At 48.8% G+C, this 22,327-nt stretch overlaps 1 protein-coding gene across 7 annotated transcripts in view; it reads right to left on the bottom strand.

The window, feature by feature from the left end:
- Positions 1 to 22,327, bottom strand: part of CFAP36 (cilia and flagella associated protein 36) — a 133,706-nt gene that overhangs the window by 56,972 nt on the left and 54,407 nt on the right. For all 7 annotated transcript variants that reach the window (XM_085896608.1, XM_085896610.1, XM_085896607.1 and 4 more), the window contains 2 exons: positions 8,057 to 8,147; positions 6,900 to 7,035 (listed from right to left, as the gene is read on the bottom strand). In XM_085896608.1, the coding sequence (XP_085752734.1) occupies positions 6,900 to 7,035; positions 8,057 to 8,147 (227 nt within the window). The remainder of the gene's footprint in view (positions 1 to 6,899; positions 7,036 to 8,056; positions 8,148 to 22,327) is intronic.

The following is a 22,327-nucleotide window of genomic DNA, read 5'->3' as shown; positions in this document are numbered from 1 at the left end:
TCTCTCTCTCTCTCTCTCTCTCTCTCTCTCTCCCTCCCTCCCCTCCGTCCTTTCTATCTCTCTCTCCTTCCCCTCAGTCCTCTCTATCTCTCTCTTCCTCCCCTCAGTCCTCTCTATCTCTCTCCCTCCCCTCCGTCCTCTCTATCTCTCTCCCTCCCCTCCGTCCTCTCTATCTCTCTCTCCCACCCCTCTGCCCCTCTCTCGCTCTCTCCCACCCCTCTGCCCCCTCTCTCTCCCTCCCCTCCGTCCTCTCCATCTCTCTCTCCCTCCCCTCCGTCCTCTCCATCTCTCTCTCCCTCCCCTCCGTCCTCTCCATCTCTCTCTCCCTCCCCTCCGTCCTCTCCCTCTCTCCCACCCCTCTGCCTCTCCCTCTCGCCCACCCCTCTTCCTCTCTCCCACCCCTCTGCCTCTCCCCCACCCCTCTGCCTCTCCCCCACCCCTCTGCCTCTCCCCCACCCCTCTGCCTCTCCCTCTCCCCCACCCCTCTGCCCCTGTCTCTCTCTCACCCCTCTGCTTCTCTCTCTCCCACCCCTCTGCCCCTCTCTATCTCCCTCCCCTCCGTCCTTTCTATCGCTCTCTCCTTCCCCTCAGTCCTCTCTATCTCTCTCTCCCTCCCCTCCGTCCTCTCTATCTCTCTCTCCCTCCCCTCCGTCCTCTCTATCTCTCTCTCCCTCCCCTCCGTCCTCTCTATCTCTCTCTCCCTCCCCTCCGTCCTCTCTATCTCTCTCTCCCTCCCCTCCGTCCTCTCGATCTCTCTCTCCCTCCCCTCTGTCCTCTCGATCTCTCTCTCCCTCCCCTCCATCCTCTCGATCTCTCTCTCCCTCCCCTCCATCCTCTCGATCTCTCTCTCCCTCCCCCTCTGTCTAATCTCTCTCTCTCTCTCTCTCTCTCTCTCTCTCTCTCTCTCTCTCTCTCTCTCTCTCTCTCTCTCTCTCTCTCTCTCTCTCTCTCTCTCTCTCTCTCTCTCTCTCTCTCTCCCCCACCTGCCTCTGCCTCCATCTCTCTCTCTCCCACCCCTCTGCCCCTCTCTCGCTCTCTCCCACCCCTCTGCCACCTCTCTATCTCCCTCCCTCCATCCTCTCTATCTCCCTCCCCTCCATCCTCTCTATCTCCCTCCCCTCAGTCCTCTCTATCTCTCTCTCTCTCTCTCTTCCTCCCCTCAGTCCTCTCTATCTCTCTCTCTCCCTCCCCTCCGTCCTATCTCTCTCTCCCTCCCTCCGTCCTCTCTATCTCTCTCTCCCTCCCCTCCGTCCTCTCTATCTCTCTCTCCCTCCCCTCCGTCCTCTCCATCTCTCTCTCCCTCCCCTCCATCCTCTCCATCTCTCTCTCCCTCCCTCCATCCACTCTATCTCTCTCGCCCTCCCCTCAGTCCTCTCCCTCTCTCCCACCCCTCTGCCTCTCTCTCCCACCTCTCTGCCTCTCCCTCTCCCCCACCCCTCTGCTCCTCTCTCTCTCTCTCTCTCTCTCTCTCTCTCTCTCTCTCTCTCTCTCTCTCTCTCTCTCTCTCTCTCTCTCTCTCTCTCTCTCTCTCCCCCCCACCTGCCTCTGCCTCCATCTCGCTCTCTCCCACCCCTCTGCCACCTCTCTATCTCCCTCCCCTCCATCCTCTCTATCTCCCTCCCCTCCGTCCTTTCTATCTCTCTCTCCTTCCCCTCAGTCCTCTCTATCTCTCTCCCTCCCCTCCGTCCTCTCTATGCCTCTCCCTCCCCTCCCTCCTCTCTATCTCTCTCCTTCCCTTCCGTCCTCTCTATCTCTCTCTCCCTCCCCTCTGCCCCTCTCTCGCTCTCTCCCACCCCTCTCCCACCTCTCTATCTCCCTCCCCTCCATCCTCTCTATCTCTCTCTCCCACCCCTCTGCTCTCTCTCGCTCTCTCCCACCCTCTGCCCCTCTCTCGCTCTCTCCCACCCCTCTGCCCCCTCTCTACCTCCCTCCCTCCATCCTCTCTATCTCTCTCTCCCTCCCTCCATCCTCTCTATCTCTCTCTCCCTCCCCTCAGTCCTCTCTATCTCTCTCTCCCTCCCCTCCGTCCTCTCTGTCTCTCTCTCCCTCCCCTCTGTCCTCTCGATCTCTCTTCCTCTCCCACTGTCTAATCTCTCTCTCTCTCTCTCTCTCTCTCTCTCTCTCTCTCTCTCTCTCTCTCTCTCTCTCTCTCTCTCTCTCTCTCTCTCTCTCTCTCTCTCTCTCTCTCTCTCTCTCTCTCTCTCTCTCTCTCTCTCTCTCTCTCTCTCTCTCTCTCCCCCACCTGCCTCTGCCTCCACCTCTCTCTCTCCCACCCCTCTGCCCCCCTCTCCCTCTCCCCCCCCCCCCTGCCTCCTCTCTATCTCCCTCCCCTCCATCCTCTCTATCTCCCTCCCCTCAGTCCTCTCTATCTCTCTCTCTCTCTCTCTTCCTCCCCTCAGTCCTCTCTATCTCTCTCTCCCTCCCCTCCGTCCTATCTCTCTCTCCCTCCCCTCCGTCCTCTCTATCTCTCTCTCCCTCCCCTCCGTCCTCTCTATCTCTCTCTCCCTCCCCTCCGTCCTCTCCATCTCTCTCTTCCTCCCCTCCATCCTCTCCATCTCTCTCTCCCTCCCCTCCATCCACTCTATCTCTCTCGCCCTCCCCTCAGTCCTCTCCCTCTCTCCCACCCCTCTGCCTCTCTCTCCCACCTCTCTGCCTCTCCCTCTCCCCCACCCCTCTGCTCCTCTCTCTCTCTCTCTCTCTCTCTCTCTCTCTCTCTCTCTCTCTCTCTCTCTCTCTCTCTCTCTCTCTCTCTCTCTCTCTCTCTCTCTCTCTCTCTCTCTCTCTCTCTCTCTCCCCCACCTGCCTCTGCCTCCATCTCGCTCTCTCCCACCCCTCTGCCACCTCTCTATCTCCCTCCCCTCCATCCTCTCTATCTCCCTCCCCTCCGTCCTTTCTATCTCTCTCTCCTTCCCCTCAGTCCTCTCTATCTCTCTCCCTCCCCTCCGTCCTCTCTATCTCTCTCCCTCCCCTCCGTCCTCTCTATCTCTCTCCCTCCCCCCCGTCCTCTCTATCTCTCTCTCCCACCCCTCTGCCCCTCTCTCGCTCTCTCCCACCCCTCTGCCACCTCTCTATCTCCCTCCCCTCCATCCTCTCTATCTCTCTCTCCCACCCCTCTGCTCTCTCTCGCTCTCTCCCACCCTCTGCCCCTCTCTCGCTCTCTCCCACCCCTCTGCCCCCTCTCTACCTCCCTCCCCTCCATCCTCTCTATCTCTCTCTCCCTCCCCTCCATCCTCTCTATCTCTCTCTCCCTCCCCTCAGTCCTCTCTATCTCTCTCTCCCTCCCCTCCGTCCTCTCTGTCTCTCTCTCCCTCCCCTCTGTCCTCTCGATCTCTCTTCCTCTCCCACTGTCTAATCTCTCTCTCTCTCTCTCTCTCTCTCTCTCTCTCTCTCTCTCTCTCTCTCTCTCTCTCTCTCTCTCTCTCTCTCTCTCTCTCTCTCTCTCTCTCTCCCCCCACCTGCCTCTGCCTCCATCTCGCTCTCTCCCACCCCTCTGCCACCTCTCTATCTCCCTCCCCTCCATCCTCTCTATCTCCCTCCCCTCAGTCCTCTCTATCTCTCTCTCTCTCTTCCTCCCCTCAGTCCTCTCTATCTCTCTCTCCCTCCCCTCCGTCCTATCTCTCTCTCCCTCCCCTCCGTCCTCTCTATCTCTCTCTCCCTCCCCTCCGTCCTCTCTATCTCTCTCTCCCTCCCCTCCGTCCTCTCCATCTCTCTCTCCCTCCCCTCCATCCTCTCCATCTCTCTCTCCCTCCCCTCCGTCCTCTCCATCTCTCTCTCCCTCCCCTCCCTCTCTCCCACCCCTCTGCCTCTCCCTCTCTCCCACCCCTCTTCCTCTCTCCCACCCCTCTGCCTCTCCCCCACCCCTCTGCCTCTCCCCCACCCCTCTGCCTCTCCCCCACCCCTCTGCCTCTCCCTCTCCCCCACCCCTCTGCCTCTCCCTCTCCCCCACCCCTCTGCCCCTGTCTCTCTCTCACCCCTCTGCTTCTCTCTCTCTCCCACCCCTCTGCCTCTCTCTCTCCCACCCCTCTGCCCCTCTCTATCTCCCTCCCCTCCGTCCTTTCTATCTCTCTCTCCTTCCCCTCAGTCCTCTCTATCTCTCTCTCCCTCCCCTCCGTCCTCTCTATCTCTCTCTCTCCCTCCCCTCCGTCCTCTCTATCTCTCTCTCTCTCCCCTCCGTCCTCTCGATCTCTCTCTCCCTCCCCTCCGTCCTCTCCATCTCTCTCTCCCTCCCCTCGGTCCTCTCGATGTCTCTCTCTCCCTCCCCTCTGTCCTCTCGATCTCTCTTTCCCTCCCCCTCTGTCTAATCTCTCTCTCTCTCTCTCTCTCTCTCTCTCTCTCTCTCTCTCTCTCTCTCTCTCTCTCTCTCTCTCTCTCTCTCTCTCTCTCTCTCTCTCTCTCTCTCTCTCTCCCTCCCCTCCGTCCTTTCTATCTCTCTCTCCTTCCCCTCAGTCCTCTCTATCTCTCTCTTCCTCCCCTCAGTCCTCTCTATCTCTCTCCCTCCCCTCCGTCCTCTCTATCTCTCTCCCTCCCCTCCGTCCTCTCTATCTCTCTCTCCCACCCCTCTGCCCCTCTCTCGCTCTCTCCCACCCCTCTGCCCCCTCTCTCTCCCTCCCCTCCGTCCTCTCTATCTCTCTCCCTCCCCTCCGTCCTCTCTATCTCTCTCTCCCTCCCCTCCGTCCTCTCCATCTCTCTCTCCCTCCCCTCCGTCCTCTCCATCTCTCTCTCCCTCCCCTCCGTCCTCTCCATCTCTCTCTCCCTCCCCTCCGTCCTCTCCCTCTCTCCCACCCCTCTGCCTCTCCCTCTCGCCCACCCCTCTTCCTCTCTCCCACCCCTCTTCCTCTCTCCCACCCCTCTGCCTCTCCCCCACCCCTCTGCCTCTCCCCCACCCCTCTGCCTCTCCCCCACCCCTCTGCCTCTCCCTCTCCCCCACCCCTCTGCCCCTGTCTCTCTCTCACCCCTCTGCTTCTCTCTCTCCCACCCCTCTGCCCCTCTCTATCTCCCTCCCCTCCGTCCTTTCTATCGCTCTCTCCTTCCCCTCAGTCCTCTCTATCTCTCTCTCCCTCCCCTCCGTCCTCTCTATCTCTCTCTCCCTCCCCTCCGTCCTCTCTATCTCTCTCTCCCTCCCCTCCGTCCTCTCTATCTCTCTCTCCCTCCCCTCCGTCCTCTCTATCTCTCTCTCCCTCCCCTCCGTCCTCTCGATCTCTCTCTCCCTCCCCTCCGTCCTCTCGATCTCTCTCTCCCTCCCCTCCATCCTCTCGATCTCTCTCTCTCCCTCCCCTCTGTCCTCTCGATCTCTCTTTCCCTCCCCCTCTGTCTAATCTCTCTCTCTCTCTCTCTCTCTCTCTCTCTCTCTCTCTCTCTCTCTCTCTCTCTCTCTCTCTCTCTCTCTCTCTCTCTCTCTCTCTCTCTCTCTCTCTCTCTCTCTCTCTCTCCCTCCCCTCCGTCCTTTCTATCTCTCTCTCCCTCCCCTCCGTCCTCTCTATCTCTCTCCCTCCCCTCCGTCCTCTCTATCTCTCTCCCTCCCCTCCGTCCTCTCTATCTCTCTCCCTCCCCTCCGTCCTCTCTATCTCTCTCCCTCCCCTCCGTCCTCTCTATCTCTCTCTCCCACCCCTCTGCCCCTCTCTCGCTCTCTCCCACCCCTCTGCCACCTCTCTATCTCCCTCCCCTCCATCCTCTCTATCTCTCTCTCCCACCCCTCTGCTCTCTCTCGCTCTCTCCCACCCCTCTGCCCCTCTCTCGCTCTCTCCCACCCCTCTGCCCCCTCTCTACCTCCCTCCCCTCCATCCTCTCTATCTCTCTCTCCCTCCCCTCCGTCCTCTCTGTCTCTCTCTCCCTCCCCTCCGTCCTCTCTGTCTCTCTCTCCCTCCCCTCTGTCCTCTCGATCTCTCTTCCTCTCCCACTGTCTAATCTCTCTCTCTCTCTCTCTCTCTCTCTCTCTCTCTCTCTCTCTCTCTCTCTCTCTCTCTCTCTCTCTCACCTCTGTCCCCTCCCTCTCCTCCGTCCTCTCATCTCTCTCCCTCCCCTACGTCCTATCATCTTTCTCCCTCCCCTCCGTCCTATCATCTCTCTCCCTCCCTCCGTCCTATCACTCTCCCTCCCTCCCTCCGTCCTATCACTCTCCCTCCCCTCCATCCTATCTCTCTCCCTCCCCTCCATTCCATCTCTCTCCCTCCTCTCCCTCCCCTCCGTTCTATCTCCCCCCCTCCCCTCCCCTCCCACATCCTCTCTCTCTCCCTCCCTCTGTCTTTCTCATACCCCTACCCCACCCCCACCCCCCAAACGTAATAATCTCATCAGTGAAGTGATAGGTTGTATTTGCTATTCTAATGTAAATATGAATGTAGAAACACATGAAAAACTAGAAGGGCACTTGATAGAGTGCATACCTCCACCACGTAATGTCTGATCCACGAGAACATATCGGGCTGAATACATTTTTGAAATATCATGCGATACAGTACTATATCATTTGTGGCCCGATCACTCAATGGTGAAGAATCACTTTTAAAATTCTCGTAGTCGGATCAGGATCCGGATCTTCACCAAAATCGAATCAATTCTTCTTTGTCACACACCCGTGTCCACCAAGTTTCATCCAAATCCGTCCACAACTTTTTGAGATATCGTGCTATATATCGGTTTCGACCAATCTCTCAATGGTGAAGAATCACTTTAAGAAAATTCTATGAGTCGGATCCAGATCCAGATCTTCACCAAAATCTAATCAGTTCGTCCTTGTCCCACAGAATTTCATCCGGATCCGTTCACAACTTTTTGAGGTATCCCGTGCACAGACAGACAGACAGACAAACAGACAGACAGAAAGGGGTGAAAACATAACGGCCTTCACCTTCGGTGGCAGAGGTAATGAAGCAAGCAATTAAACAAAGAACAAAATATACCTCAGGCTTGCTCAATTCAGTTGATTCTGAGAGACCAGATGTAGAAACTTGTGGTGATGGAGAAGCTGAGGTTGTGGTTGATCTACATGCTTCCAGCCTATGTTGCTGTTCACAATCATACTCTTCCTTGGACAGACTGTCAAAAGATGTGTCAAAGTGCAACAGTTCACTCCAGTTGTTGTAGTGTGCTGTATTTACTCATAATTTTAAATCAGGATAAATCCAAACTTGGCAGTACTCAAAACAAATTAAGCAGCTCAGAACACATGGTAACGTTCTCAGGCTTCCACACATTAACAACCTAAGGCTTCCACCCAAACACACCTCAAGGTTTATAACTATGCACACCCTAATCATGAAGCCTGCCACACAATAGTTGACACAACGCGACAAGACCGTCTGCGACAGTATAGTCTGTGAAAGTCTTTGACAATCATGTAATGTGCAGCTGTCGTCAACAAGGTTTTCAGGCTCGTCAGCGATCATCATAAAAGTTGAACATGTTCAGCCTTAATGACGAGTTGTCAGAAATAGTCTTGCATCATCATGTAGTGTTTGGCAGTCGACGAAGATCGCCGACGGGGAGCATTGTAATGACCAATTGCAGCTCATCTTTAAGTGACTTCTGCCAGTGCTCAGAACTTTCACCCTTCAAATCTTCTATCTGTGTTTCCTCTTCATCACCATTTTGTTTTCTGACAATAGTGTCACGGACAGTCGCATAGTGTATGGCAGTCTACGACAACACAAGACTTTACGAGATTCGCTGACTGTGTCGTCGTGTTGCGACAGTGAACATCAGCTAATGTGTGGCAGGCTTAAGTTCCCACGCACAACCGATGAGGCTTCTAACCATGCAGACTATTGCTTCTGCCCTAAACACATGCCATAGCTTCTACCGGTGTACACCCAAAGACTTCTCCTGAGTACAACGAAGGCTTCTCCCAAAACACACTCGAAGGCTTCCATCCACAAACACCCGAAAGCTTCCATGCATGGTTCGTTTTCATAAAAGCGGAAATATTCTCGGAATATACCCCAACTAAGGCTTACTTCATGTGCATAAGGCTTACTTGTGTGCAACGTAAATCTAAGCATTTCCCTTTAGCTTGTTTGTGTACTGCAAGGCCAAATTCACACGTAAAAAAAGCACGTACCGTAAGGCTTCCTTCATTTCTTTGAGTTCATCAATCTCCCGCTCCTTTACACTATCCACACCTTCAGAGCTCATGCATTTAGGTACAACTCCTGTAAAAAAAAAAAATATATATATATATATTACAGCATCACAAAATAAAGAAATTTCACTTAAAACATAATGAACAGTCACTCAAATTCTTGGGTCTTGGGCTTGGGATCCTGGGGTCCTGAGTTCAAATCCCGATCAGACATTCAATTAACACCAGGTGGGGTTGACTCAGCCTGTCATCCTTCCGAGGTCGGCAAAATGAGTACCAGCTTGCTGGGATGTCCTGGTGTGTGCCCCGGTTTAGAATAGGTACACCGTATTCCTGCGTGTTGTAAGAGGCGACGAAAGGGTTGGCGCCAGGAAGGGCATCTGGCCATAAAAAACCATCGCCTTAAAAAGGGAACCATGATAGAAGATTATCATGGGACCCACACGGCTAACCCCTGCTCTAGCAGGGAAAATGGCCTTGAAATGTGTGTGTGTGTGTGTGTGTGTGTGTGTGTGTGTGTGTGTGTGTGTGTGTGTGTGTGTGTGTGTGTGTGTGTGTGTGTGTGTGTGTGTGTGTGTGTGTGTGTGTGTGTGTGTGTGTGTGTGTGTGTGTGTGTGTGTGTGTGTGTACTCAAATTATTGGGTCTCACTCTCAGTCATGATCTCTCTTGGGCAAGCCAAATTTCAAAATTGGCCTCCAAAGCCGGACGCCGGCACACCTGACTACCTATACACGTATATGGAGTTCATCCACAGCTCGATGGAGAAGGGCTCTCTACTCTGGGCTGGCTCCCCTGCCTCACATCTTACACAGCTTGATGCCATTGAAACAAAGGCCTTCAATATCATTGGAATCTCTCTCGATAAAGCTGAGTCTATTGGCCTATCACTCTGTCTTCTTCTGCCTCATTTCTGGACTTGCACCCTCTATCATTTCTGTGTTTAGTCCTCCCCCCGCCACACCCCCAGGTATCTGCAGCACGCACATGGTCCACCAGCAACACCACCTGGTGAAACTGCCTAAATCCAGAACCACTGCCCACCTCCACTCATTCATTCCTCTTTTTCTCTGCCTGTGGAACCACATTCCACACTCTCTGCAATCTGTGGTCGTATGGCAGCTTAGCTGCCAGGGTAGCTATCATTTCTTGAAGCGCGACTGTGTCGCTGATGCAGTGCCCCTCTACCAGTACACACTGGAACTGGTACTCATTTTGCCGACCACGGAAGGCTGACAGGCTGAGTCAACCCCCTGGTGTATTAATTCAGCGGCCGACGAGGCTTGAACTCAAGACCCTAGGATCCCAAGCCGCCACCCTAACCACTGAGCCAACACCAGGCTGGTCTGCAATCTCATTCTTCCCTTGTGTGTCCATCTCTGTCCAATTTCTCCCTCCGCCCTACTGTTGGTGTTTCCCCTTTCTTCTGCTGTTCGCTTTGTTGTGTTGTGTCCTGATTTGTTCGTTGTCAAAGATCTTCCACGAGATTAGAGCAAGTATAAAATAAACAAGTAAAAAAAAAAAACACATGAAATGTCATAGTCACCGTTGTTTTAGTAATTTTGTGATACGGAGTAAAAGGGCGAGCCCATATTTATGAACCAAAATGGCCACCAGTCTACCAGTCAGCCATCTTTGATCAGATCATAAAATAAAATGAGGTGCAAGTGTGTGCCATTATGTACTGTGCTTGTGCCAAGTTTAAACAAAATCCGACCAGCATGTCTGAGAAATGATTGGGGACACATTTAAGTCACAAATTGGCCGCCAGTCGGCCATATTGGATCTGATCTCAAAGAAAAATGATGTGCTTATGTAAGCCATCATTCTTTGTCTGTGTGCCAAGATTGAACAACATCGGTAAATGCATGTCCGAAAAATGGTTGAGGACATGTTCAACATCGAGGTATTTTTTACAACTAAAATGGCCGCCAGTCGGTCATCTTGGATCTCATCTCGAAGAAAAATGACATGCATATTTAAGCCGTCATTCCTTATCTGTGTGCCAAGTTTAAACAAGACCGGTGAATGCATGTCTTAGAAATGGTTGAAGACATGTTCAATAGAGGGGTGTTTTAAACAACTAAAATGTCCGCCAGTCTACCAATCAGCTATCTTTTATCAGATCGCACAATAAAGTGAAGTGCACATGTATGCCATCATGTACTGTGCTTGTGCCAATTTTGAACAAAATCGGACCATGCATGTCAGAGAAATGGTTGTGGACACATTGAAGTAACAAAAGCCAGTCAGGCATCTTGGATCTGGTATTGAAAACAAATGATGTGCGTATCTAAGCCATCATTCATTATCTGTGCGCCAAATTTGAACAAAATCGGAAAATGCATGTCTGAGAAATGGTTGAGGACGTGTTCGACATCGGGTTTTTTCACAACTAAAATGGCCTCCAGTCGTCCATTTTTGTTTGCATCGTGAAATAAAATGATTTGCAAATGTATACCATCATATGTTGTCTTTGTGCCGAGTGGGACTAAAATCGGACAATACATGTCTGATATATGGTTGCGGACGCACACATGCACACACAAAAAACGAGATGAAATCCATAAGCCCCCCGCCCCCCCGTTTCAGATCAACTCCAATGGGGCTAAAAAAACTAGAAGGGCACTCTGACGTTACCAGATATGCTTCCACCCATATTATTACAGCACGAGTAAATACTACCCATCGCTTCGCTGACGGGTATACTGGGAGGGGGGGAGAAAAAGGAGAATGGAGAGGGATGGGGTGAGAAAAAGAGGGAGAGTGAGGAGATGGAGGGGGGAAGAGAGGAGGAAGGGGGGAATGAGGAGGGTGGTGGCACCGGTAGATTTTGGGTGGGGTATGGGGGGCGGGGGCAATGCCACCTCCTTTATTTGTTTTTACAATCAAGATTTTAAAAATCCTTTATTTCAACGTGAGTAACAAAGTGAAACAGAACTCAAGTGTGTGGATATCTTCTTCCAGCCACGGCAGATATCACGGTATTTGCATCGAGTGATGTGATTGCAGTCAACTGTTAATCTGATTTGAAAAAGTATGCAGCCAGACTATAATATACATACATTACATGAGATGGAACTGAAGGGCAAACACTCGTATAAAACTGAAGTTCTTCACGGGTCCCCAACAATTTCTGATGAAAGAATTCCCAATTGTTGTTTTTCACGGTAAATTTTTCATTTTTCAAGGTTACATTTTTATATAGAAAATAGAGTGAATGAGTAATCTAATTAGGAATTACCATCCGTTTTGCAAGCTCGTAGCACAAACAGTAACACACAACATGATAAAATGTTGATGCACCAGAAGAGCTTGATGCTGAAGCACACGTTAACATTAACAGTCAAAGTATTGTTACCGAGATAAACACAGACTGATAGTTATACCTATACAGGATATGTTTTGCCTTTTCCTCCAGTTCTGCTTTACACTGTGTTTCTCTGCTTAAATGGGTGTTGGTCGAGCTGTTGATGCTAAAATCCGCTGAGATAAGACAATACACAGAGTACGTGCTTAATACATCCATATATTACAAAAACTCTCATCTTGTATGTTCCTGGAATAAAGCCAAAACGGTACACGATAGCGCAAAAATTTTAGGGCCACCTTACTTACCATTCGCCTGGGGTGTGCAGTATCAAGTTTCATTCAAATCGGGCAACGAAAAAAATTATTAAAAAGATCAATTCACGATTCAGTCAAGTACTCTTCGGGAGAATTTGATCAATGCAAACAACCTCAGCGGTATAGTTCACTGGAGCTATCTTTTTTTTTTCTTGAAATTATTTTTTTCATCAACCGCTGTCACAACCGGAACCCAACAGGTTCACAGGTCGTCTCGTATATTATTAAAAACGGCGACATGAAATTAAGTGTAAGATCTATTACATGTGGTGTTCTTACATCTAGTGGCGTGAAAACCAGCAGGGGATGCCGAGGGTGATGTTGGTGGTGGGACCGCGCAATGCATGCTGAGTACGAAGCTCGGGTTGGACCTGTTCAATACGATTTTTCAATACAGTCGATTGCTCTCCAAAAGTGCCGCCCATTATTCATACACACCAGGTATTTGGAACAAGATCTGAGTAAATGTTGCTCAGTTATGAAAGTTTAGACAAAAATAATTGTCACCGAAATGTTAAATCAACACTGCAGCCAAAATATCTTGCAACACAATGTCTGAACTTGGTCGGTCTTCACACCTGAGACCTTGAGAAATCAGTGTAAGAAATGATAATGGGAAACGATTAGCATTCTTAATCATCCGCCATCCATTATTACTCCTCACCTCACCCACGTGACCACCTTGAACCTGACGGACCGCAAATAATTCCGTAGTTGTACCATGTACGCCATTAAACAACCACAATAACATGATAATGTGGCTCTTCAAATATTGTTGTGTCCAGGGGGTTTAATCCCTACCTGTACGGATGGCCAAACTTCTCCCTTGGAGGCCTACAGCCGAGACTCTTGGAGATGAATGCGCACGCAATTAATTTAATGCGAGATTAATCTTTCGGAGAAGAAAGCAAATACATATTTTGCGGGGGCCATACCTTCCCCATAAATTCCCTCTGTAGAGGCCCCCAGGCCTCGATTTTTTTAATGCAGTAAACACACTTTAGTACATCGTGGGTGATGAAGATTGTCAAGATTCATCAGAATTGCATGCGTAGTTTCTGAGAAGAAAGCAAATACGTATTTTTGGGGGGAACCCACCTCTCCACCTGTAAATACCATTAGACCCTGATTTTTTTCAATTGCGTGAACAAACTTTGGTAGATCACGGGTGATGAAGGTTGTGGTGAAGTTTCATCAAAATCGTGTGTGTCGTTTCGGAGAAGAAGTTACAAGTGTTTGTGGACGGACGGACGGACAGACAACATGCCATCCCATAAGCACTCTGGAACTACGTTGCAGGGGAGCTAAAAATCATAATAATTTCCCATGGGGAGTACTTCACATGAGCCAAGTGTTAAATTTTTACATGGAGCGGTTTTGGAGAAACAGAGGTCGAAAGTTTTTCCTTTTTCCCCACATGGCTGCCAAACCACGTGACCTAGGACGTCATAATTATCATTGAAACATTCTACAAGAGTCATCACACATATGGTTAAAATTTTGTGTCAATCGGATAAGCGGTGGCAGAAAAAACAAAGAAAACAAGAATGACACTCGGTAGAGCGCATACCTCCGCCACGTAATACCTGTTCCACGAGAACATACCGGACCAAATACATTTTTGAGATATCATGCTATACAGTACTATATCGTTTTTGGCCCGATCTCTCAATGGTGAAGAATCACGTAAAAAATGAAATAATTCTCGCATCCAGATCCAGATTCGGAGCTTCACCAAAATCGAATCAATTCGTCCTTACCACACAGCCAACATATCCACCAAATTTCGCCCGAATCTGTCCCCAACTTTTTGAGATATCGTGCTATATATTCGTTTTTCCCTATCTCTCAATGGTGAAGAATCACTTTTAAAAAATTCTAGTAGTCGGATCCGGATCTGGATCTTCACCACAATGTAATCAGTTCGTCCTTGTCACACACTGAACCTGTCCACAAAATTTCATCCAGATCCTTCCACAAGTTTTTGAGATATCCTGTACACAGACAATCACAAACAAACAAACAGACAAGAGAGGGGTGAAAACATAACCTCCTTCACCTTCTTTGGTGGAGGTAACGAGACGGTATTCAAGGAATGCTTTGCGCAGTCTTGAGAAGGACTTGGTGTGAGCCAACTCTTGTGGTGGCAAATTTGTCATTAAAAACATAGCGGAAACACCCATCGGCGCTCACCTGGTAGATTAATGGTACTGAGAAGGAAGTCAATGTGGGGCGGAATCAGCAAAATGCACGAATGAACGAATATTTTAGCAAATACCTATTTTGGGTGGTGACCGACCCCCCCTCTCACCCCCCCCCCCGTAAATCCCCTTCGATCCCGATCTTATAAATAGCATGAACAAACTTTGGTACATCACGGGTGATGAAGGTTGTGGTCAAGTTTCATCGGAATTGTGTATGTAGTTTCTGAGAAGAAAGCGAATACCTATTTTGGGGGGCAACCCCCCGCAGATCCCCTCAAACCCTGACTTTTGTAATGGTGTGAGCAAACTTTGGTACATCACGGGTGATGAAGGTTGTGGTGAAGTTTCATTGAAATTGTGTGTGTCGTTTCAGAGAAATAGTTGCAAGTGTTTGTGGATGGATGGACAGACCGACTGACGACGCGCATTCCCATAAGCTCCCCGCAACTATGTTCCAGGTGAGCTCAAAATTAAATTCAAATCAAATGGAAGACCAAATAAAACAGGTACTGCATTGGAATCATCAGAAGGAACTCGAACGAGCAAAAAGTAAAGACGAAATCATCAGGAGGAACCTGGATAGGACTCGGGTTTCAACTGCTACTCTACGCTCAAACTCATCCAGGCTACATTCCTACTTCTAATTAATCAAATTACTGTATGGCACGACTGACTGACATTGCATATGCTTATTCCATCAGGACGATACTCTGTGCAGACCGTTGGTGCTGCCTAAGCAGTCTCCTTGGCTAATGGGTACAATCCTGGACGGGTCGCCACTCCGACACAGATATGCTTATTGTGGAACCCCAAATAACACATCTGACTTTCATGTGGAACGTGAATGTATGCCCACTGTTTGAGGTGTGAATACCAACCAAGACATATGTGTAAACCTGATAAAGGATCTAGAGTAGTTGTTATGAACAAGCGCGATTACATGGAAAAAGTGCTTGAGGTTCTGAATGACGAAACAAAATTCAAATTACTTGGTAACGTGGCTCATTGCGACTGCACAGCCGCACTTGAACAAAAATTGCAAACGCATTTATTGCAATTGTGCAAACGCAAAGAACTCCCACATGATGTATATGAGCGAATCCATCCACATGGCTCACAGCGTCCTCTGATGTACAGTTTACCGTACTCAAAATACAAAAAGAAAGCATCCCACTGTGTCCAATCCTATCGATAATTGGTTCTGCGCAACAGAAACACCCCAAGTGGTTGAGTGAATTATTGCAACATATTCTCAAGGAATTATCTGAGTACTAGCGATACCTGTGCACATGCATGGGACGCACCAAGTAGTAAGGTAACTATTTACAGAACATCCCTAAAAACAATGTTTCCCGTTGAAGGATGAAGATGGTCAGTCGCATGGGTGAGGCACACATGAATGTCTTGGAATGACCTTGCCCAGGAAAATGCAACATAGAGCTGTCCATGTGAAAAGACATGCTCAGGAAGAAAAATACCAACAGTCCCAAATGTCTGCCCTTGAGCTTTGTTGATGGTCATCGAATACGCCAGCCTGATGGGGAACTGTCTTCTCTGCAATGTGAACGGCAGATTGACGTCATTGGGCACAAGTTTAATCCTAGGGATTAAAACCCGCTTTCCACTTTGGGATGAAGATATAACTTCAGCATCTATGGAGTGATTGTGTTGGTGCTTGACTATCAGCCGTGTACCATTGCAGATGCCATTCCTCACATCTAAGTTGCGAAGTAACATAATAATGCACCCAGGCTTCAATGTAAGACGGTGGGGCGGCATCCCTGAAGGAGTAAGGCTATTGAGAAATTCCAACGGATAACTGTCAGCTTCAGCATCAACATCACAAACAACCGAATCATCACTAAGAAAAGTACGTGGCTCACCAGGAACTGTCTGTCTTAAGGATGGCATCATTAAGCTGCAAGGTCACATCGTTTTTCAGAGTGAGAATGACTCTATCTTGAATGTCAGCAGCTGCATCAGGATACACAGAGGAAACAATATCATCCGTTAAAGTGCACTGAGCTGGTATGTCAACCATATCAAGAGAGTTCAGTGTTCCATTACCTAACTGCAAAAGCCATTGCGCAAACTCTACTTTGTTCTCCTTTGCACACATGTTGTGGATGAGGTGCACTGTTTCAAAGTAGCACCACAGCGGGGACCGTTTTAGACAATTCTCCACAATAGACGATCTTGTTCCATGCGGCACCACTGGTAGAACTTGTCGAAAATCACCACCCAGAAGGATGGATGCTCTTGCCCCCAAAGGGAACATCAACTGAGGTGATGTCTCGCAAACATATGTCAATTGCACGCAATGCATGTAGTGGCACCATTGATGCTTCATCGATGACAATGAGAGAAAGATCCCTCAATAGCTGCACCTGGCGAGAACTCGGTTGAATGGCACATGTACTGGTGTCTGTTATTGGAACGGGTAGTTTGAACAAACTGTGCACTGTCTGGCCACCCTGCAGAAGTGTGGCAGCAATACCAGTCCACACACATGCAGCCACCCTCTTGTGTCTTACTATGAAAGTAGATACCAATGTATTGTACACCATAGTTTTACCACTCCTCCCTGGGCCATCAAGAAACGGCATGCGCTGTTGGAGGAGATCCATCATCAATTGCACATAATGCTGAAAAGACTGCATCCACTAAACGCTGCTGTTCAGGATTCAGTTTCGCAATGAATTCATTAGCAAACGCACATTCCTGCAAGAGATCCACAGAATTTGTATGCGGAGTAACATCTGTCGGCTCTGGCAGTCCCAGATCTGTGCATTTAATTCCAGACTGGGCCAATATCATTTGAATGTCCGTCATAGCCATAGACTCAGAGTCCTCTCCACTGTAAGACCGTAAATAATCTTCGCACATGGCAGCTTTGAAGCGCTCCCAAAGTTCCAAAGGCCTCTGCAAGCCACAGTGCGCACACAGTGTTGCAAAGAGAAAGTGCAGCTGAGATGGCATGCGGAACACAGCTGCTTCCTCCATGGTGTATACCCACTGGCTGTCATCGGAAAGAAGGTTCAAAGCAATACATGCTTGATAGAAAGTGTCATGTAGCACACCATCTACTGACCTCAGGTCTTCATAACCCCCGCACATGCAATAGCAGAATGCGCAAGCAGGATAACTCTCTGTCAGCTTGATTAACTGCATACATGCGAGAGATGATCCTGTCACCACCAAGCTTTCTGGGTGACCACTTTCTCTTGGACGACGTGAAGATGTAGTTGCATGGTACTTCATGATATAACAACTGACGCGCTTCATCATCATGCTGGTTTAACGCAAACCATGCTATCAATTGGCTTGTGATAGAAGCCTCTCTATTCAGAGCTTCCTCTTCATGGCCAGGTGTGAAATACACTGAATTCTGCTCAGGAAGGTGAATAGGCAGTCGTATAATTGTATGCGACTGGCCATGCAGATGGTATTCAGAAAGGCGCCAGAAAGCCTCTGGTGGACTCACTTACCTTGTGTCTAGGTAGTGCCGAATTTCATCATGATCAAGGTGGTCATTTTCGATAACTTCCACATTCGCGCAGTCGTGGCCTTTGTAGACATACTTGAAAAGGTATTTCACACTCCGTATAGATAGACATGCCTCAACATTTATGTGGGCCTGGTACTTCTGACTCAGAAACGGGTTGTACGGTAGTATCCATCTGTTATCAAGATCATGCCCAACAACACGAACAGTCTTTCCATCATCGCGGCGCCTGTAGACAGGGTAGCCATTGCCCGTAATAGCAGTTGCGTTACAGAATTTCTCAGGGTACTCTTTGGTGCACTGGCCAGTTTCCATACATACTGACTGTGGTTTGAGGGTCTCGCATGGACCATGAACCATACACAACTGCACAACACCAAAAAGCGCCGCCTGAGTCACCTTGTCAGGGATCTTAGCCGAAATCAAAGAATCAATGTCTAGCGGATTCCTAAGCTTGCTCACCTGATCAAGAATGATAAGCATGTGCGCATGGGGGAGGCCGCATTTCTGAAATTCAATCACGTGAACATACGCAACAGGCACACCGAGGACATGTCTGTCTGTAATATCTTTCAGCAATTCCTCCAGGTGCCTCTTGAAGACTCTGGCTACCAGGTCAGGTCTATCTTGCGCATACTGGCGCGGACCCAAACTGCCAGTGATCTCTTGCAGTTTTGGGTTACACGTAAAAGTCAAAAATATATCCGGCTTGCCGTATTTGCAGACTATTGCCATAGCATCCTGGTAGTTCTGCTGCATTGCTCGCGGACTGCCAGACTAAGAGGACAGAAGGATGACTACTTTACCTGGCAATACCGTCTGTGATGCACTTGCTGTGTGCATATGGTCCATCAAGCCTCTGTACTTTTCGACACGGAGGGTCGATTGATTGTGGCGCAGGAAATCAAGCCTGGAGGCCTCAGCCTCAACATAGGCATCCACCAAATACTGCTGGAATAGTTTCCCAGAGCAATGTACAGGTGAGAATGGTTCTCTGATGGCAATTCTGTATGCATAGTATTGAAGTAACGTGACTGTCTGTCGTTTAGGTGTCCGCTTAGCTTCAACGTGCAGAGTACCTTGAACCCAGCCCAAATCCCCTCTCGGGAAAAGCAGGGGGTATACCATTGGGTCACAGTTCGCAGACATGTAACTTAAGTTCGACAGCGGCCTGTCGCGGGGATAGATGACAATGTCATTGAGTACGGGGGGGGGGGAGGGTGCACCATCATTACCAACAAACAGCTGCGACCTCGTCATGTCTTGGTTCATTAAAACGGCGTTGGTCATGACCACGTTTGATGACCATGCGAACAGTCGCAAGAGGTGTCCCCGAGATGTCTGCGCTGCCAGCCGCTTCACGTTCAATTCCATGCATATGTTTATATACTACAGCGTAGGTGTTGTTGGTTTCCAGTACTCCTTGAATTATACCCATGGTACTTTCTGTGCACCCAGCATTGTGAGGATCTTGCAAACGTGCATCAAGAGCTTGGCGACCTTCCAGAATCTACATTTGCCCATACTGTGGCTTGACCCCAGGTGAGGGATGCAGCGTGCCAGCTCTGTGGTACACCTGGCCATGAATCCTGAAGCAGTATGGACCTGGAGTTGCATAGTGGTGTACCGAAGCACTCATGGACGCAAAACCAAAGGCGCTGTTGTACTGCCTGATGTTGTCTAGGAAGTTCCTAGAAGCAGAGTCGCCAGATGTAAGCAGAAGCTGGAGTTCAGGCGGATATGGGGAAAGAGGTGCAAGGAGGACTTTCCCATTATGGCAACAATTAAGTTTCTCTCCAGGAAAACGAAGTGCAGCACAATGCGGGCATTGGTTGTCAAGCCCACCAACATAGAATGGTGCTACATCGACAGGCAATTCCCTCACAATGAAGATCCGCCTGCAAGTGTTAACAATTGCTGCCCTAGCACGACGCTGCCTGTCATATGCCTGCCTCCGGCACCTTACGGCAGCATCCCCACACCTTACCAGTCAAGGCATCTACAAAAGGAAAGCGAAAAACAAATGCAAGCAGGAACAGAAAGTGATAATTTGAACGTAACAACGCTCGCAATAATTTGAACGTAACAATTACGTAACAACGCTCACAACAGAGGTTAATAAATAATAATAAACTCTGTTGCGAGCATTGTTATCATCGATATTGGTTAATAACCTCGTTTATAGCAGTACAACATAGCTGGTAGCAGACGACAGACCGTACACGGGGAAAGACAAAAATACGCATTGTGCAAAATGCAAGTGGTACTATGGAACGCCAAGACTTCCGAAACATTCTCGGCATGTCCGCTAAGTGCCACAGCAGTTTCATAGGGATCGTGTGACAGCGAGCCAAGTTTTTAGTGTGCAAGCTTGGTATTATAATAGAGATATCATTAAAGATTCATTCACGTTTGCCAAAACCATGCATGAATTTGAGTGGGACTGGAATGATGTGACCATGTATTCCTTTAACATATCCAGCCTGTTCACGAACGTTCCTCTCCAAGGAATCATTAATATATGTACGGCATCACTGTTCTATAGCAACCTCGAATCACCCTTTATTTCTGAAGCGGTCTTTGTGGAACTCATGAATGTGGCAACATGAGCAGTGGACTTTAGCTTCAATGACAACATGCATGCACAAGTCGATGGAGTAGTGATGGAATCACCATGAGGTCCACCACTCGCCAACATTTTCGTTGGCTTTCAAGAGAAGTGTCTTTTCCATGAATTAAACGTGAACCTAGGATCCCCAGTTTACTACCACGATGTGGCGCCATGCTTACAATCTTCAATACTCCTACCGCCTACACTGACTTCCTCACACATCTCAATGCTCTCCATCCCACATTAAAGTTTACATTTGAGACGGAGCTGTTAAATGTTCTCCCCTTTCTGGATGTGTTCGTTGAGAAGACCAAGGATGGATTCTTGATGACAATCTACTTCATTTGGCAGTACACATGGTGGGACTCCTTCAGCTTAACACACTCCAAGATTGTGCTTATGACCACTCTTGTGAATAGAGTGTGGGTCAACTGTTCACCCTGTCGACTTGCTGCTGAAATTTAGCGCATTAAAACCATTCTCTGTGTCAATGACTACCCTGACGGACTCATCTGTAGGTTCACACAGCGCAAAACTGAAAATCGGTCTGATGACACTGTATTGGGACCAGAGAAGTGTCCGGCTTACCTTAAGCTACCATGGAGAGGTAAAATCTCTCGACAGTTTGAACAACAGGAGAAAAGGGGGGGTTTCACAATTTTACAACTCTGTTGCAACGAGAGTGATCTTCACTACCCACAAATTTCTCCCCCCAGTCCAGAAAGATGTGCTCCCTACCACAAAACTGAACAATGCAATTTATGAATTTCAGTGCCGGTGTGATGTCATGTACGTAGGTCGGACATCCCTCCGATTGGAGGATTGGATCAAGCAGCACATTCCATTGGCAATCCAGAACAACTTGGAGATTGGTTGTATACAACGAACCCATGCATGCAAAAACCCAAGAATGCCTGCTCAAAAAAGTGATTCTGCCATTTGTCAGCACCTCATGAACAATCCTGAATGTGCCCAACACTATCACGCTGAATGGTTCCAGATTATGGCATGTGCTCAGACTGAAGCATATCTGTGTGTTATCGCAGCCACATTTATACATGGATGAGCTCCTGTTCTTTGCAAACAAAAATAGTTTGTGTAAACACTGCATTTGGTCTGACCTGGATCCATTAAAATAGGTTTTGGGTTCCCTCAGTGCCTCAACGGCATGATGTGTGTATGGTTGTGTTAGTAACAGTCCAAAGAGCCAATCCCAAACTGTGTGAGCAGAGAACTTGTTTTCCTTTGCATCTGTATATCCGGTATTCTTGCGTGTCCTGATGAAAATCTTTGACAATGTCTATTCTTCTTTCTGCTATTTTTAAATACTGTCAGACCCTGCTATTCGCTGGGGATACGTTCCTCAAAAAAATCAGCGAAAGTCGGGACATTGTTTTTAATATTTATTTTTATTGTTACATGGTCTGGCTTGTGGAAGAGCGATTACACAGAATAAATCAGGACACAACATAACAAAGGGAACAACAGGGCGGAGGGAGAAAGTAGATGGAAATGGACAAAAAAGGGATGCAGATAACGATGAGGGGTAAGGAAGAACGCAACAGGAGAACAATATGGATACATAAGCAAAGTCTTGGGAGGGGTTCATGGTGGTTTAACAGGTGTAGAAAACATGATTTTGGATGGGGGGTGACTTGAGATGGTAGTGAACATACATCTTGAAGACCTGGAGAGAAGAATGAGATTGAAGAGTGAATGGAAGGTGGTTCTTCCAAAGAGGAATAGATGAGTGGAGGTGTGCGCAGTTTCACGAGGAGGGGGATATTGGTGGACTGCATGCATTCTTCAATTACCTGTGGGGGGAGGGGGGAGGGCAGTTGGCATCTGGCTTTGGAGGCCAATTTTGAAACGTGGCTTGCCCAAGAGAGGTCATGGCTGAGAGTGAGATCCAAGAGTTTGAGTGCCTGAACTTCTTTGAGAGCGTCGTTGAGAAAGTAGTACGGTCCTTTCGGAGAGAGAGAGGGACAGAAAGAGAAAGAGAAAGAGAGAGATTTCTCAGGAATGAAAGACATGTTCCAAGTCTTTGACCAGTTTGTGATTTTGTTAAGGTCTGAGGAGAGGGAAAAGGCTGCAGTCTGTCAGAGGGATGAGCGATGTTACAGCAGAGAGTGAAGTCATCAGCAAAGAGATAAAGAGGATTTTCCAGAGAGTCAGTGAGATAATTGATGAAGATTATGAATAATATGGGGCCTAGAATACTGCCTTGTGGTACTCCAGCCTTGACAGGGAGAGGATAAGAAAGGGTTCTGTTGTGAGCCACACGTTGGCTATGAGAGTGGAGGAA

This window comes from Eptatretus burgeri, chromosome 9 (genome assembly GCF_056783735.1).
Source record: "Eptatretus burgeri isolate ZD-2024b chromosome 9, Ebu_testis_v1, whole genome shotgun sequence".
NCBI classification, from domain to species: Eukaryota; Metazoa; Chordata; class Myxini; order Myxiniformes; family Myxinidae; genus Eptatretus; species Eptatretus burgeri.
Note: the sequence above shows the minus strand (reverse complement) of the source record. Positions and strands in the feature narration are given on the sequence as shown.